This window comes from Gossypium arboreum, chromosome 5, assembly GCF_025698485.1.
Source record: "Gossypium arboreum isolate Shixiya-1 chromosome 5, ASM2569848v2, whole genome shotgun sequence".
Taxonomy (NCBI): Eukaryota; Viridiplantae; Streptophyta; class Magnoliopsida; order Malvales; family Malvaceae; genus Gossypium; species Gossypium arboreum.
In genome coordinates, this window is record NC_069074.1 from 2,808,981 (window position 1) to 2,826,945 (window position 17,965).

Here is a 17,965-nt window from a genome sequence, read left to right on the forward strand (position 1 = left end):
GAAAACTCGTACAAGCAGAGAAGATAACATCAAATCAAGGAGCATATTGCATCTGCAGTCCAGCACATCATACTATATATGCTTATCCCCAAGTTCTTCAACCCTTTATTCCACTACCAAAGCCCCTATTTCAGCCAAAACATTGGCCCTCACCAAATTCTCTCTTCTACCCGATCAGGGATTAAGCCACTAATATTTCTACCCTAACAAGCCTAGTGCACATCATACAGCCCATTTTGCTGCCATAGCAATTTTAGTATCGTTTTCACATGTGTCATATACATCCGCTACATGAAATATTCTTTTTGCCTACCTAAGCCAGAAGTAGCACATGTCTTGCACAGAATTTATTCTATCAGGATAGACAAACAAAGAATTATAGTTTATGGATAAATCAGAAATACAACCATATAAAATGAAACAAACCACTAGATTAATATTGATTATACACGGTTACAAATTTCACTATAAAACCAGATCAACAAACGTGAGCTTTTAAAGTTTACTAAAACATCTACGTCTTCTTTCAAGTGAGATGTTCTAACATTAGTTTTGAGAAAGGAAAAAAAAAAAAAAAAACACTTGAGATGGCGTCCTGCAAGATCATTCACCAGATATGATCAATATTTTCAGCTATGGTGCCTAATCGCTTCTCCATCCAGTTGATTATATCCTGCCCTACCTCTTCACGCTCGGGTTCAAAGAGAAGATCATGCAAGAAGCCTTCATAGAGCTTTATGTCTTTGGAGGTGGAGGATGCCTCGTTGTAGAAATCCTGGGAGGCGAGTGGATCAGTGACTTTGTCTGCAGTCCCATGCAGAACAAAGAATGGGATTGTCACGGACTTAAAGTTCCGCATCAAATAAGAGGAAATGCGCAATATCTCATGCCCAGTTCGGGCCCTTATTGGACCAGTGTAGACCAAAGGATCAGAGTACTTGGCCAAGAGTGCCGCAGGGTCCCTTGAAACTGGGATGCCCTTCTTGTTCGCACCTTTAAACTGAAGCTTAGGAGCAACCAGAGAAAAAAGAGGAGCAATAGCCTGCATAAAAACACCATACATATTTATATTTTATATATAGAAATTAAAATAAAAAATCATGGAGGAAGAAAGTGGCAATTCATCATATCTGTTTTAATCAGTACTAAAATACCAATTTGACAGGATACAAGGAGGATACATACGAATATTGAGTTAAACCACAACTAATTTTATTCTTTATAATATGTTATTGATATTACACAGTAGCAAAATGGTTATACAAAACCAAAGCAACTCACAAATCTCAACCACAATAGCTAGATGACATTATAGGGCAAAACCATGAAAACAATATTCAAACTAAAACCAGACGAGCTGTCTCTAAAAGGAATTAACACCTCCTAAATACCTTTATCTGCACAGATCTTTCGCTTGACAGAATACAGACGTTTGAAAAGAACTAAGAAATCGATCACAAGAAGAAAGCCCGCATAAATGGAAGTGATATTAAAAATATTCCTTAGTTAAATTATTAAACCAATAATGGGTGATTGGTTGGTCGAAGCACATTTAACTTTTAACACTAAAGTTAAAGAAATAAAATCCGGAGGCAACTACAGCATGATTTAGCACGGTACAAATATAGAATAAGAAGAGCAACTTACCCCAACAATTGGATGTGCTGGTTTAACACGCAAAGCTGGAGAGGTCAACACAACTCCCTCCAGCATTCCTTCAATACGAGGATGTGAAGCTGCCTGGTAAATCACACCTTATTTAATTAAAAAGGTTCGGCAGATAATTCAGTTAAAGCAGTCGGCAGATGTGATACCTTCAAAACCACAGCTCCACCAGTAGAGTGACCAAAAAGGAAGCAAGGTACACCTGGGTTCTCTGATTTGATCTTTTCCAAGAAAGCCCCCTGGAAGTAGAGAGAAAAACTTAGCACCTTCTTGCAGGCATATTTTGAATAAAGCCAAAGACTTCCAAGTTATGGTTTTAGTTATTTGTCACTGGCCAGTAGTCAAGATAGTAAACTTCAAATTGTTAATGGTTAAAATGCTTTATCATCACAAGAGCAATAGGGTTATCCAATTAAATGTTAAATGACAAAGTGATCAGGAGGAGTTAATTTCTATTGCACATTAAAAGAAATACAGATAATTAAACTACTTACAGTGTCTACAACAACATGATCAAGTGAAGGAACATATCCATGCAATCCATCACTGCCACCATGACCTATAGCAATGAAGTTTTTCTCATTACCACAACTTAAAATCAATACTCTTGAATAGATTTTTGCAAAACAAAAACAAATGCGGAAACTTGTGTCAGATTATGTACCTATCCAGTCCATTGCATATACACCAAAGTTGCAAGAGATTAGTTGCTTTGCAAATTGAGCATATCTTCCACTGGAAATGAACACCACAAAAACAGAGTGAAAAATGAGGAAATTCTTTTCCAATGGGATAAAAAACTAAGATCTTCGTAGGCTTGATTTAGAAACTAGTGTTACCTGTGCTCATTCAGCCCATGTATAATGATCAAAATTCCCCTAAAATCACAGACAAGCAAGCAGTTAAGAGACGAGAGAGTAAAGCAATGGAATGAAGGCAGCTATATAATAAAAGTAAAGAACAAAAGCAGAAGCTACTGCCTTGCATGATGCTACAGACAAACTAACAGCAAAGCGTTATAAGTACATCAACCCAAAAAGAATGTAATTGCTGAAGAAAGCAAAGCATCATTCCACCGAACTTACACTAAAATTCAAAATCTTGATCCACTCGAATTACCATTCTAAATATAGGAAATTGAAAATAAGTTGATTTGTGTAAAGACTCTAGTATTCTCGGGTCATAAGCAATTCAAAAGTTAGTAACTTAAGTTCATGATTAAGCGCACAAATTAAAAAGAAAAATAAGGAACGTCGATAAAAAGAACACTACCGCTTACTTTAGTTCACCGGTAGCCGGAAGCCAAGACCGGCTAAACAAGGCATTTCTTCGAACGCCAAAGAACAGAGATGTGTTCCAGCGGTACGGAATCTCTCCGTCCTCGGTTTCGAACCCCATGTTCAAACCCTCCGCCAACGATCTCCTTCTTAAGGTGTCCTCCTCTTCTAGCCTCCATAATGATTTCCGCCTCGCCGTTTTAGCCGGAGATTGCTGCCCGGAAGCAGCACCGTCAACAGCCGCAACATCCGTCCGAAATTGCCGGCGACGAGGGAAGAGTAGGATGAGGATGTACAAGATTACTGATTGAATGAAAATCAGAGGAGTTCTTAGGGTCTTAAAGATCGGGATTATCCGATTGCTTGCTCCCGATGTCAATGGCTCCATCTCCCCAGCCGTTGACATGACAGAGATGGCAAAAAATCAAATTAAAAAAAATGAAAAAATAAAACCAAAACTAAAAATATATGGATATGGAAATAAGGAGAGGAAACAACGAAAAAAAAAGGTAAAATTTTACAGGCCAGGGGCAATTTGGCTGGAATATTTATAAAGCGCGGGCAGGTTTCGGACAAGGAAACCAAGGGGGAAAAGAAAGATCAAAGTAACGGCTGAGGTGACGTGGAAATGTTTGATTGAGTGGGGGAAACAATTTTCAATCTTGGAAGTAGGATGGACGGCGATGATGGAGTGAGATGAATAGCGTGCTTCGACATTTGGGTGTAGGAGAGTTTGATTCTTCATAGTTGAAATTAGGAGAAGGAACAGTGAAGCTTACGCTAAGCAACAGAAATTGAAAGAAACTCTACGCGTAGCCAGCCTCGCAGCTCGGCTTCCAAGCGCCAGAGTCATGTTTTTAACTGTTTCTCGTTTGTGCGAATAATTAGACGAGAGACTGGTTATCAACTCGACGACTCCCCCCCCCCCCCTATTTTTGTTCATAGAAAAAAAAAACAAAGGAACAAAAATGTAAAATAAAAATGTGGAGGAAAAGATAAAGCTCAATAATTTATCACAAATTTTATCGAATATTAGGTAAAATAAAAGTGTAGTTTATTATATAATTATAGTAAAAATAATTTGATTTGAAATTTGACCCGATAAACCTCTCTACTTAAATATTTTCTTAAGACTCATCTGTAGAGGGGAGATGGGACTCCAGACAAGCTACTGGATTGTCTTCTTCTTCTCTATTTCTTCGCCATCCTTTTTCTTTTTTTATTTTCATTGATACCGTGTAACAATTGAGTTAATCCTATACTTTTTAAATTTTAAAATATTAATCCTCATCAAGTAATATAAGTAAGTTCATTAAATTTTATTATTAAAATGATGAGGTAAACATATTATTATATGTCTACTATGTTGTTAAATTATTATTTTACATTTTACTCGTTAAAAATTTAATTAATAATTTAACACTATCATTTACATCAATATTAAAATTTTAAATTTCAAAAAATAAAAATTAAATTAATTCAATTATAGAATATATACTAAATATACAATTATAGGCATAAATAATATTAATAATTGTATTTAATTAAATAAATTAACTATTCATCATTGAGTAAAGACTAAACTTTCAAATTAAAAATATATAAAAACTAAAATTAATAAATTTAAAAAGTAAAAAAATTAAAATTAATTAGATTAAAATTTACAAATTTCATTAAATCAAAATTTAAACTAAAAATTTTTAGAGAGAGAGAGAAAGTATTTCTTTTGGTGAATGAAGATTACATTTTTCTAAAACTATTTACTTAATTCAATAGAATTAATCAAAACTAAATATATATTTTCCATCAAAATATTAAAAAGTTTTGACTCGCATGGCGGGCATATTTCAGCCTTCAAGTGTATATTATTATCCGCATTTGCCGGGTCGTACTATTTGTCGGGTCGGTGAACCAAAAAGGTAACCGCCCTTTAAATGGCCCCGCCAAACTAATTAAAACCATTAATTTTGAACAGCGAAAGGGAAGCCAGCCAATAGCGCCAAGCGGATAAAAGTCTCGACGAGCTGAGACTCAACGAAGCATCGATGAAATCGTAACCCCCCACGACGTATTTTCCTAGCCTCGAATTGCTCGTCATTGTCGTCACTGAGATTCTTACACGTGTCGCATTTTCATAGTTGTTATCCTTTTTAAGTTTATGGGTAAATTATAGTAGTAGTCACTCAATTATTAATATTTTTTGTCACCTAACTATGAAAATTTATAAAATATCATTTAATTATTAATAATTTTTTTGTCACTGAATTATGAAATTTTAAAATGGTCAATCAATTATTCAATTTCATCTTTTTCATCACCAATTGACTAACAGTGATAGCTTTTTAAAATTGACATAATAATAATTTTAACCCTCAACATTTATATATTATGTCAATTTACTCTTGATTCTAAAATATTTAACCCTTAATATACATTGTGTAATTTGATCATTTTTGCAAATTTACTTTTCTTCGTGACCCATTTCACTTAAAAACTAAAAAGAAAACAAATTTATCAACTAAATTTAATTGAAAATATACAAAAGAAAAATAAAACACCCAAAATTCTGAAATAATAACTTTCACCTTTTCTAATTTTTTAAATTTATCCCTCGAGAAAGAAAAATAAAACTGAAAAAAATTACAAAATGTGTAAATGTGGAATGTTAATTATTTTTAGAATCAAAACTAAATTAATAATGATTACAAATCTTAAGGGTTAAAGTTGCTATTGTGTCAAATTTAACGACTATCATTGTTGGCTAACATATGGCAAAAAAGAAAAAAAAATTGAATAGTTGATTGATCATTTTGTAAATTTTCATAGTTGGGTGACCAAAAGAATAGTAATAATTGAGTGGCGATTTATTAACTTTTCATAGTTAATTAATAAAAATAAAATATTAATATTTGGGTGAGTACTAATAATTTACTCTTAAGTTTATTTCATCTATTAGTTAAATAGTTTTATTTTATTTGTATCTATTTATTTTTATTACGACTCTTCCAATTTTTAAGTCAAAATAATTATATAATTATTGAAACAGTAATAATGTGAACTAAATTAAAATTTAATCATTAAATAATTAATAATAAACAAATTATTAGCGTCGTTTCTTATAACAAAGACATAAATCCAAATACATTTAAACTAGTAATATTATTCTTTACTTGTAATGATTTTCATGCCTAATACTTGTAATGATAAATGACTTAATTTTTAAATATTTTATTAATATAATAATTTAAATGAGATGACAAGGTCTCTCCTATCTTAACTAATTGTCGAGAGTTCGATTATCGCCCTGGATATGGAATAGCTTTAAAACTCGTGATCAACATCTTAATAAGCTTATAGAATGTGGAAGATTAATTACTAAGTTTACTCCTATAAATACCTTAAGGAAAAAATAAATCAAATTCAAACATCAACAATTTGATATTTTGTTTTATTATTATTATCATTTGTCACATCCTTTACTTCTTTTTTTCTCTTTCATCTTTTGTCGTATTTATCACGTCCTTTTCATGTTAACATCGTGGCGATTTCTCATATAATTATCTTACCCATTTTTTCTTATTTTTAATGACTTTTGGTAACAAATATTCTTTTCTTGAATTTTGGTAACAATTATTATTAAACAAATTAACAGTATAAACTTTAAAAATTAACAGTTTAATAGCTTAAATAATTTTTTGAATAATACAGTATTTTAAATGAAAATTTTAAATAGTTTAATGATTAAATTATTTTTATTTTTAATTAAACGATAAAATAAAAATTTATCCAGTAATAATATAAGGTAAAAGAAATATTAAGGGTTTTAAAGAACAAAAGAAATATCTAAAACAATGATTACATAATAATAATTAGAACAATGTAAAAAAGCGAGGAGATTTTGTCTTCTTAAACGTATACAAATAGAATATTGAGAATATGGATAAGAGGGTTATTATGGCCTACAAAGTATATATGGAGGATGAAAATAGAAGATTAATAAAATAATGTTAAAGTCGATTGAGTTTTAACTTTATTAATATTGATATTTTTATCAAGATAGGAGGACGTGGGTTCAAGTGTTTTAAAATGCATTATCTTTCTATTTAATGATTAATGAGAAATTATGAGTAATTTTAAACATTATATAAAGATGAATAACTATATTCAATCAAAATAGAAAGGTATTATACAAAAGAATTCAATAAAATTATTAATTCAACACTCACTCCGTGAAGAAAACTAATGAATTGATTCCTTATTTATATATTTATAATAGGATAAATTTGACAATGAAACAATAGTTAAGGGTTGTTTTTCAGTTTAAATCTGGTTATAAATGTAGCTCTTCTCTCAAATTTATGATTTTGAATTTGTAAAAAATAAAAAAAATAATTGTATTTTATTTTTACAAATAACATGATTGATTAAATTGGTGTTACAAGATAAATTGATATCCACTTGATTAATAAAATTACTTAAAATTGTTTTTAATAAAGTAACAAATATTAATATAATGGTGCTTTTATCTTTTATTATGTTTAAAATAATATTTAAAAGTAACAACTAAAAACTAATTATATGGTCATTCCTAATATATATATATCTAGCTCTCACGATTTTTTTTTTTTAAACTAAGGTAATCTGAGATTATTATGTTTTGGTGGTCATGAGTGACCAGTTAGGGACGATCTCTACGAGAATATAACGTGAGGGCCATCTGTGGGTGCTTGCTAAACAAATTTTCATGTCACTATGTGTCCAAGCCGGGGTAGGAGTATAATGAGCTCAACTATACATTAAATATAGATTTACTTTATATATTTTTAATTTTCATGTCTATTTTATGGTTCATATTTAAGGTTTATAGTTATTTTTTCAAACAATGCCGTATCTAACGTCTGAACATATATGCTCTCATTGAAAATGCAATATGTATTATCATTGTACTTAACACTTATTTGTTAATCTATATATTATTTACACAATATACCTACTATAATAAAATATATAATTAATTTATTGTCTTGAATTAAGTGATATAAACTCAATAAAAATATTAAAATACAATTTTTGTAATATTATAAAACTTTTTATATTTTAAGTTATTTATATAATAATTAGAAAAACTTAAATTTAAATTTAATTCTTTCTAAATTTAACTTTAGAACAAAATTCAAATTTCAGTATTCATTTCAACTATATAAATACCTAATTTAATTTAAAAAATCATTACCTTTTCAAGAAAATGTTATTATATTAATTTTGGAAAAAAATATCATATTTTTATAATTTGTATTCTATCTATTAAAATTGAAAGATGGGCTTGCAACGGTATGAACGCAATAGTTTGTCGGCTCATAATATTGAACAAACATGGACCATCAAGTAGAGTTTTAAGCAAATTAATGGTCCATCTGGACCATCATCTAGAAACTTATGGGCTTAACGATTTTATATTTGGGCGTTAAAACGATATGCGTGTATGGTTTTCATTATTTTAAGATTTTGGACAAAAACCCAACCCAATACCTTATGCTTTGAACGGAAGATAACGGGCTTTCACAAATATTAAAGCCTTGTCTCCCACTGCATTCCACACTGACTAGTACTAAAATTTTCATCATGTAAAAAAGAAGAGACGTAAATGTTAGTATTTTTATTATTTTTATTATTTTTTAAGCATAAAGTAATTAATTTTAAAATTAAAATTTGTAAATAACATTTAAGTGGACCTTAGTCTTGGTCTAAAATAGGGACCAAAGTTCTTTATCGGGGAGATGGTATTCATGATTGGGCTCTATAATTGCTTGCTGCCTGGTCCCCAATTCTCAAACCCCTAAAATTTGTTGTGTAAAATTAAGTAAAGTAAGGCTTAGGTGGTGCAACATCTCACTTTGAACGTAAACATCACACGTGCGATAGATTCAACTTTAGGGTTTAAAAGCGTGAATGATGGACCGACCTTTCCAAAAATACTTTGAATTTTTTAGTCATTTCATTGGACCATTCTCCTAAATCTTCAAAATCTTTAAGTGTTTGTTCACCAAGAAAACGACATTAATTAAGCTTACTAATTGGGCTTTTTGCCCTTAAAGTACAACTTTAATTGAAGCAAAGAACGAAAATGTCCATTACAACCTATCTCTTTCATGCACATACCTTATCAATTAATGAAAATAAATCCAAATTTAAATGATAAAAAAAGAAAGTATCCATACGAGGGATGTTCTTTTTGTTGCACTTACTGTTGCTAAAGGTAGATAAATTAGGAGACAAGTTAAAAGGTCGGTCGGTTAAAGCTTTATTAATGTCATGTTGGGGAACGTGACGTGACGTGATTAGCTACTAGGATATCAAAGGATCGCAAAAGACATGAGATTATTGTCCAAAAATTAAGTACTAATATATGTATGTCAATTGCTGTAATTAAGGGCGTTCAATTTATTAGGTTTAGTTTCGATATAAAAATAGGTAATAAATATATTTATTAAAAGTTTATATAAAAATCAAATAAAATTTTGATTGAAATGATATAAAATACGTTATGAGTAGAATTTTTATTATGATTGAATTTTACTGATTTCATATAAAGCGTAAAAGATAAAAAAAACATTCATAATAACGTAATTTATTTTATGTTTGGTTGACTTAGTATAAGTATAAATAATTATAATAAAAAATTATATTATTTAATTAATAAGTCTAGACTCTTGACTAAATTGACAATGATAGAGACATTGATTTTATATATCTAAATTTGAAATTCACCGTGTATATTGTAATGTGTAAACATTAATTCAATTAATCCAATTCACAATATTGTATAACACTTGAAAAAAATTATATTCAAAATTTAACAATTACAATCTAATATCAATTTTCATTATTATTATTTTCTGGTGAAAAAAGAAATCGTTCATGTTCCATTTTCAACTTAAATCAGGAACTTGGAAAGGTTTCGTTAATGGGATTCATGTGCAAAGCTAACTCAGTATTTCTTTTTTCAAAATTTTTTTGAATGAAGAACAAAATTGAAGAAGATTTAGAAGATAAAGTGTTATGGGCAGTGGTTTTCAGCTGCCATGTGACCCTCAAATTGGCTGATAACTAACCCTAATAATCCCACGTTATAATCTCAGTGGACCCTTTGCGCCCGACATTTGTGATCACCCTCTATATTAAATTATCTATTCTTTATAAAAGAAAGTGGGATATTCAAGTTAGCCCAAAAGCAATACATATATACTAAAGTTTCGAACTTATTGATCACTCTCTGGACCACTAACAAGAACACGAAACCCTAAAATAAAAATTTGCAAAAGAGGAGATTCAGACCCTTATTCAAGGGATACGGGTCGGCTCCACGTCATGCATGCTTCATTCGATGAATTGTGGGGAAATATATTTAAGAAATAGATTAAAAAAGAAAGAAAGAATTATATGATGTAAGTACAAATTTAAGCACTAAAACTAGTTTATTGTTTATAATGCTCTTTTACAGCATGTTAGTATAAATCAACTTTTTAATGTTATCTTACAAAGAGAATATTGAACTGAATTAGGCATTTGATTTGATCATCCCACCTTCTAAACCCCCAAAACACCAAAACAGATTAATTATTTTAGTATAATATAAATCTGATTGGGTTCTAGATGTACAGGACTTCCACTAGCAACATAATGTGGTTTTGTATCTATGCTGTTTATTTAAAAATTAGTGTTATGATTTAATTTCTCATGAATTCAATTAATAAATTATTAATTTTTCAAAACAAAAGTGTTATTTTGAAGAGAAAATCTTAAAATTATATATCAATTATGGTTTAATATGTAATTATATACGTAAATTTTAATTTAGTACAATTTTATACATGAATTTTTATTTGATCAATTTTTTATAAATTATTAACACAATTATTGACATAACATCATTTTACATTTATATATTGTAATAAATAATACATAATTATATTTATCCAATGTGTATTTATTTCTTTAGATGTGTATGATTAAATCAAAATTAAAGTTTTACATATACATTTGAACCACAACTAGAGTTTCACGTGTATATTTGCAATCAATTAAAGTTCATGTATATAATTGCATATTAAATCAAAGTTCATATATAATTTTGAAATTTATCCCAATATTAAAAAGACTAAAAATACTATAAAAATAATTCTTTAAAAGATTTGAATTTGATATAATAGGTGAACCTTGTCAACACAATCAAAATTTAATTAAAAATTTATTTATTAATTTTTCTTATTTTATAAATAATATTTTATTTCAAAAATTATTTTTAAAAATTTTATATTATTTTATTTCTTTCACCTATATCAGGTGTACCATAGGAATAGTATAAATATGTTTTTCACATAAATATTTTTATAATCAAATTTAAAAGATATATATTTAATTTATTATAAAGTGATATGTACCATAAAATGATATTATTAAGATATTACTTAGATAATAAAAAATTAAGTACCATTTCATGGTTTAAGTAAAAATATTTTAAATTTAACTTAAATCTATATTTATAAAAGATAATAAATATTGAAGGAATTAGAATGAATATCATTATTAATTCAGGCAATTAGTGGTCATGGATTACTCGTGCAGCTCGTGTCCATTCAAGTAGTGGGATTCATCGCACTTACACGCACTAATAAACTAAAGCAATTAATATGTAAATGATCTCTTCTCTTTGATATCTTGTACACAACATATTATTAAATATAAAAATATATAAAGGTGGGGGTTAAGAAGAGTTCTAGATTCTTCAATCATATCTCATTTTAAGAAAATAATATAGTGGAACCATTTTTTACACGTAACGACACAAATTAATAGTACCATATTTGTACAACATTCATATTTGTTAACCAAAATCCAAGTATATGTGCGATCCCTATGGTTGTCGACAACTATTTTGGACTATATAATAAAGGACAATGCTAGAAGCACTCAAATAATGCATCGTTTGGGAGAAAAAAAAACATAGTGAAGGTTTAAATGAAAGGTTTTTTCTTATAAACTTAATATTAAGGTTAATATTAAATACAGTTAATCGTATATAGTTTTTATACATATAGTTAATTGATCTCTATGCAACAACTTATTTGGATAATTAATTCGAATTTGTTCCTTTGATAGGGTAGTTTTGTTTGAATTTATTTGGTCTGTCGGATCAGATTCAATTGGATTCTTTAATATTAAAAGTTGGATACATCAACTTCTAACACCAATTGTTATAATATACGTCGATAATAACAGTAAAACAATCAGAAAATAATAATAATAATAAAAAACACTTTTTAGGAAAAAAATTACGGGTAGAAAAAAATAAATTCACTAATATTGAAAAACAAATGATACAAGAGAAATTTCGATTATTAAAGGTTGAGAAAAGCCTATTCTAATCAATATCAAATAGAATAAGTGTAAATTTATAAGGATTCTACTTGTGCGGCGCTTGACCTCTCGCCCTTATAGATCCCCTTATTTTACCATTGAAATTCGAGTCACACTGTCGTCTGGTAGCCTGGTAGCTGGTAGCGAGCAGCGAGCGTTTTCTAATTTCCTCCAAGATTTGGGCGATTCTGCTTCTTGTTTTTTTGTTGTGTGTCTGCCTTATTCGTTTGAATATTATGGCAGTTTGGGTGGGTTTTTGAGTTGTTCCGTTTTGTGCCTGGTGAATTTTATTTGTGTTTTTCCTTTGTTTTGCTCATTTTCGGTGGTCGTACGGTGGGTTTTATTGTGAAGCGACAGGGTCTGACGGTGTTCTAGGGTCGATTAGACGTTTCTTGCAGTGCTTTTGGACTCGTGTCTCACGGTGATTTCTCTCTGATTACTTTTCTCTAGTTTTTTTGTTTATTTTATTTGTTTTCTGTACGTTGTTGTTCTTCGTTCTATGCGTTCTTTGGTTTTTTTTCTCCTTTCTGGGTCCTACGGGGGCTGAATTCTTTCTTTTTCGGTTGACTTTGCTACGTTCTTTCCTTATTGTTCCTGCATGAAAACTGGTCACATTATTTTTTTCTCTCGAAAAATGTGCATGTTTCATACATGCAGTGTTTACGTGTTTTCGTTTCTTGAATAGTATTTTCTTTGACGATTTATGTTTCTTATTTTCTGGTTGGTTTCTTTGGGTCTTCTTGGTCTGTCCGGTGGTGGTCTCTTTAGTGTTGGTGAGGCTTTGTACGTGCGCGGGGTTCGATTTCGTGGTGGTGGCCCGGTTCTATTTTTGAGTTTTCTTATTTGGTTGCTTGGAGCTTGGGCCAAGGTTGGTTTTCTCGCCGTTTTTGAGTTGTTTCTCCTTCGTTCAAATCATGAAGAATAGTCCGGAGAATGATATGACAAATATGACGGAGGAGATCAATGAGCTCCTCGAGCGGCTGAAATTCTCGGAAGAGGAAACCGGGAAAATAATCAGTACGAACGACGAAACGAATACTCAAGGTTTTGAATCTTGGGCTGTGGGCAAGATTATGGCATCGGAAACACCTAACAGGGAAGCGATGTACAGGGTGTTTTGATCGCTTTGGTATACAAAACAGGAGATCGATTTTGTTGCTCTTAAGGACGGGGTGGTGATTGTCAAGTTCGGGTGTTTGGAAGATCGCAGCCGCATCCTAAATCTGGCACCTTGGCTCTTTGACAGATGTCTATTCTCGATGTTACCTTTCGAAAAAGGAAAAGATGTTCAATCTTACGAATTCTGGCTCTTTTCATTTTGGATTAGAGTTTATAATATCCCTATGGAATTAATGGATCGTAAACTGGCTTTCGACGTTGGTAATGCCATAGGGGAGCTGATGGCGATTGACTGGAAAGACCGAGATGGTGGGTGGACTGAATTTATGAGGCTAAAGGTTAAGATCAATATTCTAAAACCTTTAAGGCGGGTGGTGAGGATGGTGGACGTGGAGAGTGCGGAACAGATAGGGTTTATCAAGTACGAGCGACTTCCAGATTTCTGCTATGCATGCGGGGTGATAGGTCATACGGTGAGGACGTGCATGATTTGTAAGGACGGGGCTAGGCAGCATGACTTAAATCTCCAACATGGGAGTTGGTTAAGGGCGCCTGTTGTAACCCTAAATCAAGCAAGGGGCCTACGAAGGAATGGGGTTGAATTGGTTGCTTCAGGGGCCCGTGAGAGTGAGGGGAAAAATTGGTCTAGCTCGACGGGTGTAGGGGAGCAGTGTGTCAATATTGGCCAGGAGAAGTCAAATGCTGCTGAGTTAATGGTCTCCTCCCCTTTAGATAGAAACAGCCATAAAATAACGAGGGAAAGACTGGGAAGGCTCAAAAGCAAACGGAAAAGACATAGAGAAGCATATGGTGACATTACGGATGAAAGTCCAGCTCGAGTTGTTAAGAGGAAACTTTTGGACAGTGTCTCGCCTGTTAAGGCGGTGGATGGTGACCAGTCCCGCCAAGAACCATAAAATTTTTAAGTTGGAACTGTCGTGGGGTGGGGAACCCTGCGACAGTTCGTGAGCTTAAGCAACTCCTGGTTGCTAATGTTCCTGATATTATTTTTCTGTGTGAGACTAAGATTAACTCCAATGGATTCCACCGTATTCGCTCTTTGTGCAGGATGGAGGGTTGCCTTGCGGTGGACTCGGATGGTAAGAGTGGAGGACTGACGTTGCTTTGGAGGGATGGAATAAATGTTTCGATCCAAAACTACTCCAAATTTCATATCGACTCGCTAGTGAGGCTGGAGGACGATGTGGTATTGAGATTCACTGGCTTTTACGGCCAGTCTGACCCTAGCTCGAGGCTACAGGCTTGGAATATGTTGAGGAGAGTGCATTGTAGCGTTAATGAAGGCTGGATCATTAGGGGTGATTTTAACGCCATATTAAATGATTCTGAGAAGGAAGGTGGTCGACGAAAACCAAATGTGTTGATGGAAGAGTTCAGTAATATTTTGGAGGAGCTAAGGCTGGTTGATGTCAAGCCGTGCAACGGATGGTTTACTTGGACTAACAATAGGGAAGGGGATAGACTCGTCAAAGAAAGGCTCGATAGATTTGTTGCTTCGGAGAATATATTGGAGAAGCTCCCCTATCTTGCGTCCTATATCGTTCGCCAATCTAAGTCTGACCACGAGGCTATCCTGTTGGATACGGACGGTAGCAAGCCCAAGAAAGAGAGGTTGGGCCACAGGTTTTGGTTCCGCTATGATACGTGTTGGGCTGGGGATTAGGAGCTTAAAGACATTCTTACGAGCATTTGGTCGAAGAAGGAGGGTACCTTATTGGAGAAAAATAAAATTCACGGGCACCGAAAAAGTGAGTTATAGGGCCTTCGTCTTAGTGAAATAAGTTCGAAAATAATTATTAAAAATATTTATGAGCCTAGTGGTGTGTCTAATTAGGATCTAATTAAGTGAATTTAGCTTAATTTAGAGTAAGTAATAAAAAGGATTAAATTGAATAAAGGATAAAAGTTTAATTATAAAGCAATAGAAAATAAAAAGGATTAAAATGGCAATTAAGCCATTGACTACAAATGAGGTGGCATATTGGTGAAATAAAATCAAAGATTTTTTTAGGTTTTATATATTATAATGATTATTATTATGGTTTTATATTAAATTGTTATGATTATTTAATTGATAATATATTATAAATAAATTAAATAGAAGACAATTGTATGGTAATAAAATATACATGTGTAAGAATTGTATGGGTACATTTGTAATTTAAATATTTAATTACTTATAATTTAAGTATAAAGATATTTTATAATTATTAATTGTATTAATTAAATCATGAGATTTTTATTTAATAAGCAAATTAGATAATGACATTTGTAATAATATAAATATGTACACTTGTTATATAATTATTAATTTACTTAATATTAAAGTAAAAGATATTTTAATATATTATATTAATATTATGTTATGTTAATAAAATAATAAAGTATAAAAGAATTAAAGAAATAAAGAAACAAAAGCAAATAGAAACAGAATTGAAAACGGGAAGCAGGGGAGAAAAAGAGAAAGAAAAAGGAAAAGAAAAATAAAAGAGAAAACTAAAGATTTGAAGCTTGGAGTTAATTTGGTAAGTCAATTAAGTCCTTTTTAGTTAATTTTGATGTTTTAGGAGCTTTGAAACAAGATTTTGATGAAATTAAGTTGATAGTTCAAGAGTTCATATGTTTCCAAGTAGGGTTCATGTTGGAAAAATTATGGAATTAGGGATTTAATTGAATGGATTCTAAGTTAGAATTGATTAAGGGATTAAATTGTAAACTAGGCTATAAGTTTTATGTTGTAGGGACTAAATTGAAGAAATTTCGAAATTAGGAAATATGCTGGAAATTTTATAGTTAAATATAAGTTTAGACAAAATTTGAATAGAAAAAAGAGTGAATTGGATTAAGAAAATAATTAAGTTTAGTTAGGATTAAATTGGGAATAAGGTAGGAGTTGTTTAGAAATTTAATTATTTATTATAATTAATGCTGTAAATAATAATGCAAATTACTATTATTTTCGTAGCCAACAAAGAACCGGAAGCATCAGCATCGAAAGGAAAGGAGAAAGTCATCGAGGACTAAAACGGGAGAATTACGGTGTGTATTATTATAATTCGAATTTTAATTATTATTGATTGCTGAAATTTTAATTGTTATGTATGGTAAATAAGACTTGAGGTAAGTATGTGAAATTGATATGAATATTGAGTGAAAATGAAAGTGATGTAAATTTGAATCAAATTGAATTGAATAAGTGAATTATGGAATATGTGATTATTTGAAAAGTGTATTGATTGAAAATAAATAAATTGTGACAAATGTATGGTGTTGATGGTATACACTTGTGTGAAAATTAATTTGTATATGAATTAAGATAATAGATATTTGAATTGAATGAGTATTGAAAAATTTTGTGTAAATGAAATTGAAATTAGAAAAAGTAAAATAATACCCTATTAACTTGTCGGACTAGATTCGATACAAATGGCATGCCATTGGATTTGTGATGTGATGAAGAGATTGTAGTTCGGCCGAGAGGATGTTTCTGTTATTATATACTTCGGTTTATCCGAATAGGCATTTAATGCCTTATTGGTGTGTTTGGGAGGATATATTATACCGGTGTGTTATGGAGGATTTATAATATTCGGGTGTGTTTGGGTTGGATATTCGGTGTGTTTGGATGGAATCCAGCGTATCATCATAGTCCGAGCTTTGTTAATAGGGTAAATAATTGAAATGAAATTTTGAAAATGAGATTATTTGTTTTAGCACTATTGAAAAGTACGAGAAAGAATGTATGAACTAAATTATGAATTGAGTTAGTATGAAAAAAATGAATTATGAATTTAAGATTTATGAAGTAAAATTATTGTATATAAAAGTAGTTTAAATAATTATAAAATTTATGGTTGATGTTTGTAATTTATTAATGTTAAATAGTCTTGATTTATAGTAATACCACTGAGTATATCCATACTCAGCGTACGGTTGTTTCCGTGCCCAGGTTAGTAAAAGTCAAGTGTCCCGGCTCAGCATCCAGAACAATCCTGACTCCAACACAAACTTGGTGATGTATATTTTTCTTTTGGGTAAAGGTGGCATGTACATAGGTGTTATTTAGTCACTTGAATATGTATATTGTTTTGAGTAGTGAAGGATGAATTATAAGATTTAGATGGTTAAATGAAATGGTAAGGAAAGTACATGATATTTTGATACATGAACATTAACTTGTTAAATGAATGAAGTTTATAATCAATTTTGAATGATGCTATGATAGTTATTAAGTTAAAATTATGTTAATGATATAAATATTAGTTATATGAATGTGAAATATTAGTGTTGGTTGTTTTGGTTTGAATTTGCGGAGGTTTAGGTAAAATAAGCGAAATGTTGCGAAATTTTATAAAAAAAAATTAGAATACTCGAACAAGTCCCGTTCTACTTTTAATACGTGTTTGAACTTCGAGAGTTCAAGATAGGGACTTAATTATTATATTATACTCTGAAAGTTTTATTAA

The 17,965-nt window shown here is 30.9% G+C and overlaps 1 protein-coding gene and 1 long non-coding RNA gene across 2 annotated transcripts; one reads left to right on the forward strand and one right to left on the reverse strand.

The window, feature by feature from the left end:
- Positions 1 to 411: 411 nt before the first annotated feature.
- LOC108451260 (uncharacterized) lies at positions 412 to 3,849 on the reverse strand. Its single transcript, XM_017748994.2, has 7 exons — positions 2,945 to 3,849; positions 2,505 to 2,543; positions 2,330 to 2,400; positions 2,160 to 2,224; positions 1,815 to 1,904; positions 1,648 to 1,740; positions 412 to 1,042 (listed from the first exon to the last, which is right to left on the reverse strand). The coding sequence occupies exons 1-7, from the start codon at positions 3,346 to 3,348 to the stop codon at positions 608 to 610; spliced, it is 1,197 nt and encodes a 398-aa protein (XP_017604483.1). The 5' UTR covers positions 3,349 to 3,849; the 3' UTR covers positions 412 to 607.
- Positions 3,850 to 16,470: 12,621 nt separating this feature from the next.
- On the forward strand, positions 16,471 to 17,711 carry LOC128293047 (uncharacterized). Its single transcript, XR_008283068.1, has 2 exons — positions 16,471 to 16,538; positions 17,449 to 17,711. It is a non-coding gene; the product is annotated as an uncharacterized LOC128293047 (long non-coding RNA).
- Positions 17,712 to 17,965: the final 254 nt, after the last annotated feature.